The following is a 15462-nucleotide window of genomic DNA, read 5'->3' as shown; positions in this document are numbered from 1 at the left end:
TATGTTGCTGAGAATCAGCTTAAAAGCACAAAATATATCGATACATACTGGGGGCTCAGTCAGGGATATTTTTTTGTGAAAAGTACTGAAGGCATTAGTTATTGTGAAGTGGAAAGAAAATAATAGAAGACAAAATGGCAATTCAAATAGACAGGGAGCTCATTAGCAAGTTGCTAGGCAATGCGAACTTGGAAGGAAGGCCCGAGGAAGATATTGTGGGGGAGCTTGAGAGACTTTCTCTAAATGTTACACAAGGAACTTCGATAAGGACCGGCGAGGAAAAAATGAGCAAAATCTTGGAAAAAAGCAACATTAACATTCCGATCTTTAAGGGAAACGTCGGCGATGTAAGTCCACACGATTATTTGTATGAATTACGCAATTATCAGGAAATCATGCAAATTGGGGATACTTTTCTCTTAGATAGAATCTTGCCGCTTTCGTTGAAGGAAATCGCCGCAGATTGGTTCAGATTTTCGAGACCTTTCGGCACTTTTAGGGAATTCGAGAAGGTTTTTCTTGATGAATACTTTAGTGTCGATTATGATTCGGAAATAGCAAGGATCATTCAGAACAATTACCAGTCACCAGACCAGTCTCTTCTTGCATTTATTCGACACACCAGGAAGCTTTTTGCAATGAGGGAGAAACGGGGGACAGAAGACGAGGTCATCCAGCACGTTTTGAAATTTTCCCATCCTAAATTCAGATACTTCAGGTACTGCAAGTTTTGAACCTCGGGACAAGGATTCAAAAATGTATGGTTGTGTATATTGTGTATGTTGCTGAGAATCAGCTTAAAAGCACAAAATATATCGTTACACTCTTCTATTAGTAAACTTGCTGGTGTGGTAAGCATGCACAGAGATTTTGAATTATCATTTGCAGAGAAATTTCTGTAAGTTTAGGCTGACAGAGGGAAAGAAACCACTCTTCTTCACTGGTGCAAGTGTACAGAGGAGGTGTCATCTTTAATATGACAAAAGTGGTGTTTTGGAGCTCACTTGATCAGTGTTGCAGCCACGAGATTGTCTCATATATAAAAGTGTATACCTCATGTATCTGTGAGCTCTACACAGTCTGTTCTGTAATTTTTGTCAGAACTTTTAAGGTTCTCATTTGAGTTATGTAATGTTTTACAAATTAAAACGGCCAATTTCAGACATTTTACGCTGCAATGTGCCTGATTTTTCACCAACAAAAGCTTTCATGCAGCAAATCCAGGATCATGTTAACTGAGCGTATGGTCAGGCTCCATCCTGCATGAACCATTCAGTGGACAGACAATGTGGCAGAAAATAAAACTGATTTTGCAGCAGGAACAAGTAGCAATTGGCACTGATGGTTCTGTCAACGAAAAGTCCAGTAACAGGGTGTCTATCAAAATAACAAACCCAAAATTCTTGACTTTTTTCCTCTTTCTTGACCTTTTTTCCTTTATCGTAACATTTATTTAATTGTTCCCTACTTAGGTATAATGAGAAATTAAGAAAATATATATTTTTATTCAATTTAAAACCCTACCACAAGGCCAGTTAAGATGAAAAATGAAGCTGTACTCCTTTAACAAGATATTTAGATTTGCTATAATTATTAATGTGTGTAAAAGTTATGCTTCAGACTTCATAAGGGGCAGATCCACGGTGAAGTTGAAAGGGGCGATCGTCACTCCCAACTGCCATGTTTTTGGATATATTATTATGCCTAATAATATTCAAGACTCATTCATTCTGTATTTTTGTCACCAGGTTTAACAGACTCAAGAAGTCCACTGTATGCTCATGATAGGCTCATCGGAACTGGACCTACAGTTTCAATCTTGATCAGAACGAGTCAACAAGGTGCCTTAAAAGGGAATGGGACCTGAGACCACTGCAGAGAATGTGTTTTCATTTCATATTTTATTCTTTTTACTCCTCATGTCATATCTGACCTTCAGTTTACCTTGACAATGGGAGGAATTATGGTAACAACAGAGGTGTAGCAAAGGGTGGGCAAGCATCCCGGGCCTTGAGTCCATGGGTTTATTATTTTTTTACAAAATGTAATAAATAGAGGTGAGAAAAATAGATGGAAAGGGCTAATTTTTGTGGGAGATAAAACTACAACATTATGTTTTTAACCAGTTATAAATTCTAGTGAAACATTACAATTTGAATGAATACGTCAACTATCTAGTATTTTAAATAAACCGGGTGGTAGCCATCTGATTTTAGAATATTCAGAAAGCCAAACAAGAATAACAGAACATTCTCTTACAAAGGTTGATAAACATCAAAACAATTTTTTACTTCTCATAATTTAGCAGTTTGAGAACATTGAGAAACATTATACACAGCAGAAATGACAGAAAATTAAGGAAACTTCACAGATTTGGTGAAATTTCTTTCGAAATATGACCAATTACCACAAGAACATTTCAGACGTTCATAATAAAATGAGATTCACAATAATTATCCACGCTTTGAAATTCAAAATGAACTGATACAGGTAAAGAGCAAGAATGACAAAATGACTATATTTAAAAAAAAAAAAATTAAAAAAAAAAATAGGTTAAGTCTAGAGATTTACTAACTTCACATTCACTTTCAATATTTACTTTCTTAAGTTCAAAACTACTTCTTTTATTTTGTAAGTGAACGTGGCCTAACACAAAACAGCACAACAATGTTTAACATGCTACAGTTATTGTTCATTGTTGAAGCTCCTTGCAGTAGCTATGAAACTACATCCAAATACTGACAACCAGACACACATAAGAATTATATTGTACTAAAGCTTCAATATAGGATTTCCATTCAAGAGTGGAGAAATGCTGGCAGCTGCAGGATAGTATGTAAGTTTTTGAATTTTATTATTTTCAGTCGCTTTTCTGTAATTTCTGGCTAATAGTGATCATGCAATTAAATCAAAGAAAGGACACTTACAAGGACACCCATGCCCAGATCGAGATTAGAACTTGGGAACTCCTGTGGCAAGATCAAAAGTCGGCCGCTTAACACACTCTGTCACCGAACCGGTGTGTTTATGTTATTAATACTACATATACTTGGCTTATTTTACTTTGGTTTTCCTCCACTTTTGACTACTTGCGAAGATGATGATAGGATAGTCACAAAGAACACCATTCCCAGATCGGCATTCAAACCAGGGACCCGTATTAATGCTATATGTTCAAAAGGGTTTGTCTGTAAAATAGATAAATACTGTGGCCAACAGGTCTTAGAGTGCCAACGCCTGCCAACCAGATTTCAACCTAGTCAACTCATAGAATCCCATCACCAGTGCTGTATACAGCTTGATATATTAAATTGCAGAATGAATGCTAGTTATTCTCTTTATCTGCTATTTTATCTAGTAGTTATATCCTGTGTGTTAGGGTTACTTCAGGATTTTTCTGAAGTAACTTGGATTCTTGCTGTAACACGATTATGCCTTGTTTTATATTAAAAGCACTATAGTTGCTAACCAAGGCGGGTTATTTTTCATTTTTTTCTTCTTTTATTTTTATGTTTCCACCCTATATCTATATCTCATGGATTCTTGTTAATCGGATGACAAGATAAATTGTAGGATCTCACCGAATAAGGTTTTTCCCTACCGTTTGGTAGGAGACGTCGTGATACTATACTAGGTGTGATAGTACATGATGTTTTCCGAGCTAGTACAAGTTTGTCTGCTCTGGAATATTGCTGGGTCAGGAAGGTCCTATGCTTGCTCAGCATCCAAGTGCCTTGTGCAATTTTTATTATCTTAGATTTAAAAATGTCAGTATTTGCAGACTCAAAAGGAAGAATAGTGTATTACAAGAATCGCTGTGGACATGAAACGAGATCTTGATACACACAGATGCAATCGACATTTATATAGAGTGTATTTACAATCGATATATGAAGTCGATTGCAGTTGGTTCTCTGGTGCAAGGCTGTAAGGTACAAATGGCCTCCTGTCCCTTTTCCAACAGAAAAAAAGAGGCCCTCACAAATGGTAGAGACATTGACGGCGTTGTGAGGCTTGAACTGACATCTACCTGTACCAACGCTAGTTGGCCATATCCCTTCAGGACCTCGAGAAACATAGATTGCCCACGAACCATACCAGATGGAAATCACATCAGATGTCTAACTTCATGGCCTCAAAATCAACAACGCAAGGATACATTCTATGTCCCGAATTGTGGAATCTAAACTTGGAGCCATCTCTCAAAAAATTAGGAAATATTTCGGATATCAAAAGCACGATAGACTTTGCAGATCACGCAATAGATCACATAATAAGTGTTATGGAAAGAAAGTCCAGTATTTCAATAAACTCTCTCGAGGACCTGTGTGATACGGCGAAATTGACAATTGCCACCCAGAAGACCCACTTTATAATCCTAAAGGGTAAGCTGAATGCTAATAAACACCCACAGATAAAACTCAGAGAAAAATCTTAGAAGAGTAACGGAAGCTAAATATCTAGGTGTGAAAATACGAGAAATGCAACGATAACATAGATTACATAATTTCAAAAGCTGAGCCTGTAATAAATATACTGGTAGCAATATATTTGAACACATTAAGACTCCCTATGTTGCTTATAAACCAATGCATATTCATAATCTGCAATGCAATAGTTTCTTTAAATGGACCAATCTGAGAAGACTACCTAAAATATACAACATATGTAACAAAAATAACATAATCAGAAATGAAGACCAAATAATCAAACACAGAACCGCCATATACTGGTGCAAGGAAGCTCAAGAAGAGAGAATTTACAAAGTAATTGGCAGATATGCCCCTACCATTGCAGAATTAACTCCCAGATCAACCAGGAGTGGAAGGAAGAATGGATTAACAGCCTCCAGGTGACTGTACCACTCCTTCCCATGTATAAGAGAGAGGCTGATAACGACAGATTGCTGTCGATGATGTCTCCAAAGACGAGCGGACACTTCACTTATGGTAAATGGTCGACCTGATTCACAGTTTCCAAATTACTCAGTACACAAAATAACTTTATGTTATATATGCATATGAATGATGCTTCTGTCTCTATATTTTTAATTTCCATTTGATGTGCACTTTGCAAAAGCTGGCTCACTGATCACCTATTTACAGGAATGCCAGCGTAAGAACAAATCACGGAGCTCACAACTAAAAATGGACTAACTCTTTGTTGTAAAATGTTGATTGTTCTAACACAACAAATGTAAAGGAAACAAAATTTTGTTAAGAGTGATATATTTTACCAATACTTGTACTTCGGTAAAACATAGAGGAGAAAACTGAAATTTGCAAATACTTCATTCTATATAACACTAATACCATGGTATATTTACCCACAGGGTTAGAATTCAGGTGCCAGCCTCTTTTCCTCAGCAGCATTGGCATTCACAGTCCTGTGATTTTTTTTTTTCACGAGGGGTTGGAATTGTAAAGGAGGGAGTTGCATACACAATACGATATTTCATATTTTTAGAATTTTCCTCTCTCAGAATGGCAACGGTGGTATTTTAAGGAGGCTTTGAATTTGCCACTCTGGTTTCCCCCCCCCCCCCATGAGTTCTTCACTGATTTCATTTGAAAATGTTGATTTTTTTCAAAATTTCGGACGGGGCTGTAACCCCTTCAGGCCCCCTTTGCGTTCGCCAGTGCTCGGGTGCCAGCTCTCTCTCTCTCTCTCTCTCTCTCTTTTTGTTTTTTTCAAATATGGTTTAAGAAAGCCATGAATCCAACTAAGATAAAGCTACACATTTTGAAACATGATCTTAAAACATTTAATTTATTAATTGGGTGAGATTAAAAGTTATTAATTCTTGCACGAGAGTGGCCTCCTCAACAAGGCTCAACTGGTAACAACATGAAAACTATGCAATTATTCTTATATAAGGCCGACTCTACCATATCACCATATTTGGCTAGCAACAGTGAAAAAAATATAATAGCATCTTTATTATTATGATATAATGTTACACGTGATACAGAAAACACACAACCATTAAAAAACACACACTGTGCTCGTTTTTTTTTTGTTTTTTTTTTTTAAAAAAAAGGCAATACAAATTTCCATAAGTAAACTACAAAAATATTTTTTAGCACTGAATTTGAAAATTCAGGCAGCAGGTGAAAATTTTCAGGCATCCAGTATCTTTTCTACCCCTATTTATGCATACATAGTCTGATCAATACGCCATCGAATCCAAGGTTCACCTAAATTTTCAAGATCAAAGACCCGAGAAAAAGGTGCACCTGGAATTCAAAGAAATACAATATTTAAATTTCATTATATCTTTGCTGAAGGTATTATGCCTGAAGATTTTGTATCTATGCACTTTGAGATGTAAATTTTAAAGAACGGATTGGGACTTTGCATTCTGATCTCGTCCAGGCCCTGCAATATGTTGCTACGCCAATGGATAACAATGTACAATAATATTCCACCCTGGACCCCTTAAAAGAGCTAATCCGTATTGCATAGTTGTCTCCTGCTAAAAGAACCATATAGCTATTGTTTATATAAAACAGTGCAATTGTAGGTTCGGTGAGGTACCAGACTTTGAAATTTGCCCCTCCCAACTGTAGTCTAATTTCTGGATCGACCACTGGACGTCATCCTGGATGGGAAATTGCCACATTACTTTATTAAATATTTTTACAAAACTTTACGCATACTTGAATGTAATTCTTAAGTAGTGAACAAATCTTAACCACAACTCAATACAATTTTAGATTTACAAGTATTAAATTTTATCAAATCCCAGTACAGGTATATAACAATGTAAATTCACTGTAAAAAATAGCGAAAATTCTTGACCACAAGCATATTTTCTTCACTTTTTCTTGACTTTCTTGACCTACTAGTTTATTTCTTTACTTATTCTTGACTGGTAGACACCCTGAATAATGCTGTGTTTAGGTTTGCACATTGTCCTTTTGTTTTCAAATGGCTGCAAAATTCTGTCTGTAGTGCATTTAGCAGAAATGTCCTTTATGCAAAAATATCCACACAAAAGTCTGTGTGTCATAATCACACTTTTAAATTTATGTGTACCATTGGCAAATACCTCACTCTCACAATGAAACTGTAATGCTGCAAACAAATGGTTCAATGTATCATGCATGACACCCTGTAAACTGTCTCTTCCTTCAAGTTGCTAACATGTTACTTAAACTCATATTATTTGAGTGTGTGTGTGTGTGTGTGTGGTAGAGCAGAAGAAATAACTGCACAACTTTCGTTGCCACATAATATTAGCAATAGCAGCAAAAGTAGTAAGCTTTTTAAATATGTCTAGGCAGTGGCGGTGATTGGGTTCCGAAACCAGGGGGGATGGGCAAGGACAGTATATTTCCTTTGTAGATAAGGTTTAGCATAGTGTGGGGCCAAAAGTGGGAGGCAACTGCCCCACCTAATCGCCCCCACTGTGTCTAGGTAAACAAATCAATTTGAAAAAATATTTTGTGTGAAGACTTTATAATATCATACTAGTAGCATTTCTACTCACCACAGGTGGATCATCAGCCTTAAAAAATCCCAAGTACAGTTCCAGCTCGTGTGGCTTGATTGAAAATCTTGCAAGAAGCGTTACGAGATCTAAAATGCTCCGCTGAACTTCTGCAAAACCAAAAACATTTGTTTAATTTTCTAGCTGAAGCATCTCGTCAACTATTATGATATGTGTACAGTGAATTATTATTTATTTATTTATTATGAAAATTGCAGATACAGCACTGTAATTAAAAATAATGAAAAAAGTAATAATAATAACAGAACACAAACTAAATAACAAATTAACAGAAAATAAGGAAAAAAAAGCACTATTTGATATTATTTACAAGCATTTCTTCTGATGGAACACCAAAAGGCATACTCTGAGAAAAATATATCAATACATGATAGGAAATCATTGTATTGTGTGGTAATCTCCTAATTTCTTTTCCATATTACGGTATGTGTGAGACAGCAGACAAACATCATCTGCAAAGCACAAGTCTTCTAGCTGTTGGGTGAGACTCCAATTTATACCTCTCCTTTTTCTTTCCATTACCGTCTTCATTACTTTATCAATTACCATCAGAAATATTGTTGGTGATAAAATACATCCTTGCCTTACTCCTGAAATAACTGGTATTGGATCCCTAAGTATTTCCTCATGCACAACTTGGCATGTGGAACCCTCATAGGAGTTTTTAATAAGATCAATCATACGTGCTGGAATGCCATATTCTTTTACAATTGTCCACATTTTCATTCTATTTACAGTCAAATGCTTTCTGGAAGTCCACAAATATAAGGTACAGATTAGAGGAGTATTCCATACTCTGTTCTGTAATAATACGCAGTGTATTTATCTGATCTATACAGGAAAGATTGCTTCGAAAGCCTGCTTGTTCTCTCCAGATCTTTTTCTCAACACATCCTTTAATTCGGTTTAAAATAATTCTACTTAGAACACACTACTTTTAAAAGGGTGTGAAGTACACGTGCAAATGTATTGAGAAAATGCATGTTTCTCAAGCTTTCTGATCGATGTGTTAAAAAGAAAGTTGCCCGTGTCCATGTTCTCATTTACCATTTCATTTTATAAATCTTAGTATAATTTTAACAAAAACGTTGCATACTAAAGAAAATTTACATGAATTTACTTTTTTGTCATCTACGTGTTTTTCTTGTGGTGTGAAAAGTGTGCTAGTGTCGTTTGTGCCTGCTGCATATTGAACCATTTGTTTCGTGGGGGCAGGGGGAGAAACCCCATTTTTTTTTTAAAAAAAAAAGGTTTTTTAGGGGATTTACCCCCTTTCCCCCCTCCATATGTACGCCGAATGTGCATAAATTATATATCGTCTGAATCTGTGATTCATTCTGCGTACAACGGTATATCTTTCATATCTCTAGGGCATTTAGTTTCTGAGCTATAGTCATTTCAATGTAACTCTGCATTTCGCTCAATTCCGAAGCTTGAGACAGTGGCGTACAAGACTTTCGTTTCAGAGGTACAACTCGCGTTACATTGGTCATATGACAATGATGCAAATATTTTTCTGTTTCTTACATGCCAGCCATAATTTCTATGTGCATTTTGAACTTTTCATATCCTTTTTTTCGGGGGCGGGGGAACCTCTTTTTTTTTTAAAAAAAAAAAAAAGTATTTTTCAGGGGATTTCCCCCTCCATATGTAGGCCGAATGTGCATACATTATATATCGTCTGAATCTGTGATTCATTCTGCGTACAACGGTATATCGTTCATATATTCAGAGCAAATAGTCTCTGAGCTAAAGTCATTTCAAGGTACTGCTGCATTTTGAAGCTTGAATCAGTGGCGTGCCGACCATTCCTTTTGGTAGGTACAACTCACGTTACATTGGTCATATGATAACAATGCAAATATTTTTGTGTTCCTTACATGTCAGCGATCATTTCCATGTGCCTGTCGACACCGTCATGTACTTTTTTCTTGGGGGGAGGGGGGCATTTTTTCCGAAATTTTGGAATTTTGAGAGTTAGCCCCTTCCCCCACCCACACATACGCCGAATTTGCATAAATTTCATATAGTTTGAATCTCTGGTTCATTCTGCGTACAACGGTATATCACTCATCTCTCTAGGGCAATTAGTCTCCGATCTACACTCATTTAAATGAAACACTGCATTTTGCTCAAAATCGGCTCGGGACCAAGGGGGTTACATGTGAAAATGGCCTTGGGACTCAAAAGGTTAAGGGGTGTGGGGATAAGGCCCCACACATTTTCGATCTTTAGACATTTTGGAAGTGCTGTGATCAGCATCATGCTCCGGCTGCATTTACCCTCCAGGGTTGCCCCCAGGTACCCATTCATTTTAGGCTGGGTGAGCCCGGGAGCCACTTTTTGCGGGGATAAGGCCGGGAAAATTCCGACCTTAGATCAGCCACCACGGAAACCGAACCCGAGTCTCTGCGTGGCAGTCAGACGCACTACCCACTAGACCACCGCGTCATCTCACATTTGTCTCAAATTTTTCCCACCTTTACCTTTTTACCTAGAAGGCTCAAAAACTCCACCTGGTTCGGAGCCCTTGCATTCATGGAATGTAGTTGCAGATGGAAAAGAAGAGATTTAAAATTAGGCTGCTCTCTGCCCCTTCCCATCGGGGTACGCGGAGTTTAGTGTTTCACACCGACCGCATCTTTCCCTAAAATTGAAGCGGGGAATTTCTAAGGCGATAATTCCACTTTACACTTGACTTGCGGAGACGTGGCTGCGATTCTTATCTGTCACTTACTTCTTGCTGGTATCGAAACTTGAGTCCACGTTCATTTTACTAGTGCAAAAATATTTTTTCCAATTTTTTCAAAACAAAACACAAGTTGGAAAAAATATAGTCTCATTTTTAGCACGCGACCGGCCGGTTTTTAAAATCTGAAAATTAAGAATTGTATTTAAAACCTTTCTCTTCTTGCACCTTATTTAAATTTTATCCAATCGGATCACAAGTTTTTTTATTTTTATTCAATCGGATCACAAGTTTTTTATTAACACTTTCAAGAAAAGCAGTAGTTTGAAAAACTCAAAAATCGGCACTTCTCTTTTCTTCATGACGGTAAAAAATCGATGGCGTACTCGATTTTTTTTAAACCATAGATTGGCGCAGAATTGAATAAGATAAATTTTGATGTAAATTTGATGTAGCTAATTTCCCTGTAGGTCTACTGGTTATTTTTCAATTGAGTCCAAACTCGAGTAGGGACCAAGATTTTTGGTGTTATTTTTCCCAAAAACCGCGAAGATCGTGGGAAACATTCATTTATACGTGGTTTTCTGTAGCTTATTGAATTATTCCAAACAAAACACGCACCAGTTTCTTTTTAGGGTACCCACTTTATACGACGCTGGGTGGGCGCCGGAACCGCTTGAATAGGTTGAAAAGTCCCGATTCTCTCCCGCCGGGGATCGAACCCGGGTCTCTCGCATGGTAGGCAGACGCCCTAACGACTGAGCTACCGCGGCTTCATTAGCACGAGGAGTTTCGAAAAAGAAAAACAGATGGCAGCACAAGATGAGAATATAAATAAATTGTTGGAGGATAAATATGAATTAGTTAAAGTAGAAATATGATAAAAAAAATTAAAATGATGTATAAAAAATAGATAATAGATGGAAAGGAAAATATAAGTGCATTTCATCATTCAACACGTTAGAGCGTTCAATTGTTAAGCACCCATAAAGAAGTATTCAACGAAGTGAAAATTTAGGAACTCCAGAAGCACGGTGCGGTGTTGTTTCGCACGATAGTCATTTTCGTGTTTGTTCGCACGTTTTCTTATCTCATCACAATCAGGGTGTTGTTTCGCACGGCTTCACCAGGCGAACAGAAAGCATAGAGGAATACGTAGGGTGACAAAGCCCAGAGCACCTACAGTCAACTGTTTTCTTGTGAAAATTGTAATTCATGGACTGCCTACCTTATACAGGGAGGTTATTTCAGTCGTTCACCGTCAGACCGTCGGCCGTCGAGCGCCTCCTTCATGCAACAGTTCCCGGCAAATTGACTTACAGGAAGCCCGTAACAGAAACCGCTTGCTTTGTAATGTTTCCACTTTTCACAATTACAGTTACAATTACAATTGAAATAAGCACGTACCTTGTCGCAAGGATGCTGGAAAAGGTGTCCTCCCAAATACAAATATTTCTGGCACCTTATTTCTGACATCTAAACCTAGATTAGACATCGCTACTTTATCCTCAGTTGTCGCGACAGCGCCGGCAGCTTATCGGGGGTCGGGGGAGTTGTCAGCCGCGAGAAGGCGCTTCATACTGAACAAACGCGACACCTGTCGCCAGTGATGCCAACCGTAGGGACATGTCCCTACGCATAGGGACTTTCACTATATTTCGCCCGCGTAGGGACAGATTTTACCAAATAAGGGAAAACGTAGGGACTTTTTTCAATCTTGGAAAACAACATTTTATTGTGCAAAGGTGCAAAGCTTACTCGCCAGTCAGTTGCACTTTCTTCGTGCTCGGTTTGGAATGAATGGATTAGTTTATCTGGATACTTTAGCGAGGAGGAGAAAAAAGAACTAACCAACAAATCTCAATCAGAATTTTGAAACATGTTATCGGTTACCAAGAACTTTCAAGGCAAGTTATTTTTTGAAAACATTTTCACTCTCGCGAAAATAGTGCTAACATTGCCACATTCTAACGCGGAAACGGAAAGAATATTTTCAATGTTAAGTGATACAAAAACAAAAAAAAAGATAAATAAAATGGGACCAGAATTGTTTAAGACTGAAGGAAATACAGCATCACCAACCAACATCTATCTCTTGGCAGCAGCAGCATGTATGACTTCAAATAACATAATCAACAGTAAACGACTCAACGTTATTCATTAGGGGTGTGCGGGATCCCGAAAAGTCAGGACCGGGATCGGGAAAAAAAATTCCCGTCCCGATACCGACTTCGGGAAATGACTTCCCGACTTTTCGGGATCCCAAACAGTCGGGAAATAGCTACCGAATGGTCACTTTAAGAAGTCGTTAATTTTCGACGTTTTCTGCATTGTAAGTTTCTGTAACTTATCGGAAATTGTAAGTTTTTAATCTAGAAATGCCAAAACAATCACTTAAAGTGAAAAGCAAATTTTTTCGTCCCGACCCAAAAAATTCTGTCCCGCACACTCTAATTATTCAATTCTGTAATTTCTATGCTACGTCTTATACTCACGAAATAATTAGTCGTGATGATTTATCTCAAGTTAACATGTTGAGGTGAGGTAAAAAAATTGGGTCATTAACGTGTATAAGTTGTAAAATAAGCTTTTTCATTCTCGCAATGATTCTCAGTATACAAGTATGGTAGCCATATTTGTTGATATGAACAATTGACGACGTTCGCAATTAGTTACGCTGTCTACAGCGTTGCCACACTGTTGATTTCATACTTGGAGAGCATGGATCGTGTAAGAATGGCGGAAGAGAACAGTAAAAATGTTGTTAATGTTGTACAGATTGTTAGGTGGAGTGTGCAGGAGGATGGCCGTGGGCTAATTAATAAACTTATGGATTTCGGTATATTGCCGAAAGAAGGTGCTTACATGTGACAGCGACAATCACGATGTAGAAGAACATGTGGAGTGTGGACTGATTTGATTACAGGTAAGTTTGGTAATAGTGCATCGATCGTAAAAGTGCAGAATACGAAAATGGCGTCTTCGATGATGAACGTTTGCCGTTAAAGTGCTACGAAAATAAGATTTTTTTTTATCGGTTCGTAATCACAATTAACCCAAAACTATTCACGTATAGCCCCACTGACCATTCTCGGTAAGTTTAGGTTAAGTTAGGTTAGGCAAGGCAAACATAGTTAAAAATTTGGGGTCGAAAAACCATGCACAGGTAGCCCCACAAACGTTTGACGAATAGCCCCACGAACCATTCAGGTAAGGTTAGGTTAGGATAGGATAGGCAAACATAGTTAAAATTTGGGGTCGTAGTAATATCAGGAATGTATATTTAGTTTTTAAGTATTGGAAACACAAAATCTTCCAGTAAACAATGAGCAATCGTGCCGATCGCGGACCACTCAATTTCACTTATTTTGCAATTTCTACACGTGACCCCCAAATTTTAACTTCAAATTCGTGATTAGGAGGCCTCAATTAGTGAGTATGCGAAATATTACAAAAATCAGGGAGGGGTCCTGTATTGTAAATTCGCTCCTTCATTAATTGTGGAAGCACCGAGCAGAAAGATTTGGTAAGTAAATGTGTATATTTTATCTTCTGTTTTGCATGCTCATGAGGTGTTGTTTTTTTTAGTCGCTTTACTTGGCGTAGGGACATTTGGTCAGTTGTAGGGACATTGCCGAAAAATGGTTAGCAACACTGTCTGCTACCAGACGTAGTGAGTGTACCGTACCCTCATGCACACTTCTGTTTGCGTTTATCAGTACGCGTGTTTTTTATACTGTTTTATTCATTTATTCAGTGCTAGTGCTTTATTGTGTGTTAATTGTTATTCATTCATTAGTTATGCCGCTAAACAAATATAGTCTTGAACAAAGAGTTTTTATGTACGATAATTACGTGAAAACGAATTCTTGCAGAAAAGTGGTCAGGCAATTACGAGAGACAGGATCTCTTGAACCTAAGAAACGTGTTGTATTGCTGTTGAAACATCTCTTATAACACAGGAGGTTAGTGATCATCATTATTATTACTTTTAAATATCATTTTACGCTTTCGGTTTGCTTTATTTGCCGGGATGCTCTCTTCCATTTCTGTCATACTGAGGATAAAATAGCGATGTCTAATCCAAGATTAGATGTCAGAAATAAGGTGCCAGGAATATTTGTATTTGGGAATACACCTTTTCCAGCATCCTTGCGACAAGGTACGTGCTTATTTCAATTGTAATTGTAACTGTAATTGTGAAAAGTGGAAACATTACAAAGCAAGCGGTTTCTGTTACGGGCTTCCTGTAAGTCAATTTGCCGGGAACTGTTGCATGAAGGAGGCGCTCGACGGCCGACGGTCTGACGGTGAACGACTGAAATAACCTCCCTGTACATCTGTATTGTTTACTTTACTCCATGCTGTAATGACAAGTCTTACAACTTATTTTATAATTTTCTTGAAAGGCATTGTAGACCCGCGCATTGTAGACCCGCACATAACATTCTCCTCATAGGGGATTTCAATATCCCTTGCATAACAAGCAACAAATACAACCTCGTTAACGCCACTCCTGTATGTCGCGACTTATACAATCATATGTGCTTTTTTCAATTACGCAGCGTAAATAACATTCAAAATAGTAACGGCAAAACTCTCGATCTTGTGCTAAGTAACGTTTTTGGCATGGAGTTGACACGAGAAACTCAGCCACTCGTGCCTGAGGATAAGCATCATCCTTGTCTCGTAATTGAAATAAAGCACAGAAAAAGGACCATCCACCAAACAACCTCTCGTACAATTTAAAAAAAGCTGACTTTAACAAACTATACAACAAACTATCGGTCGTTAACTGGGATACACTAAAACTCTGTGATAACGTAAACGAAATGGCAGATATGTTTTACAACATAATATACGAAGCATTTGACGCGTGCATCCCCTTAAGATGCATAACCCCTCCTAAATATCCATGCTGGTTTACCGCCAATATAATTAAAAAAATAAAAGCAAAGGCTCACCACCACCAAAAATGGAAGCAAAACGTAGGTAACCCAGTTCACCATGCCAACAAATTTAAAGAACTCAGAAAAGCAATCAAAAAAGAAATATCAGCCGCCCATAATAATTACTTGTTCGACATCGAAAGCAATATTCAAAGTGACCCGTCACTTTTCTGGTCGTACATAAATCGCAACAGGCAAAACAAACAGTTTCCAGTTTCTTCAAACAATGAACCCATATTAAACCTGAATACCGTCGTTGATGAATTTGCGAAATACTTTCAATCTGTGTACGCAAACAATACGGCAAAGTA

At 37.7% G+C, this 15462-nt stretch overlaps 1 protein-coding gene across 3 annotated transcripts in view; it reads right to left on the bottom strand.

Moving 5' to 3' along the window:
• The window catches only part of mv (lysosomal-trafficking regulator mauve), a 488369-nt gene that overhangs the window by 196265 nt on the left and 276642 nt on the right, over nucleotides 1–15462 (bottom strand). For all 3 annotated transcript variants that reach the window (XM_083122737.1, XM_083122738.1, XM_083122739.1), the window contains exon 9: nucleotides 7493–7602. In XM_083122737.1, coding sequence (XP_082978863.1) covers nucleotides 7493–7602 — 110 coding nt within the window. The remainder of the gene's footprint in view (nucleotides 1–7492; nucleotides 7603–15462) is intronic.

This window comes from Lepisma saccharinum, chromosome 5, assembly GCF_977018435.1.
Source record: "Lepisma saccharinum chromosome 5, izLepSacc3.1, whole genome shotgun sequence".
NCBI lineage: Eukaryota > Metazoa > Arthropoda > Insecta > Zygentoma > Lepismatidae > Lepisma > Lepisma saccharinum.
The sequence above is the reverse complement of the archived record's forward strand: the minus strand, read 5'-3'. Positions and strand labels throughout refer to the sequence as shown.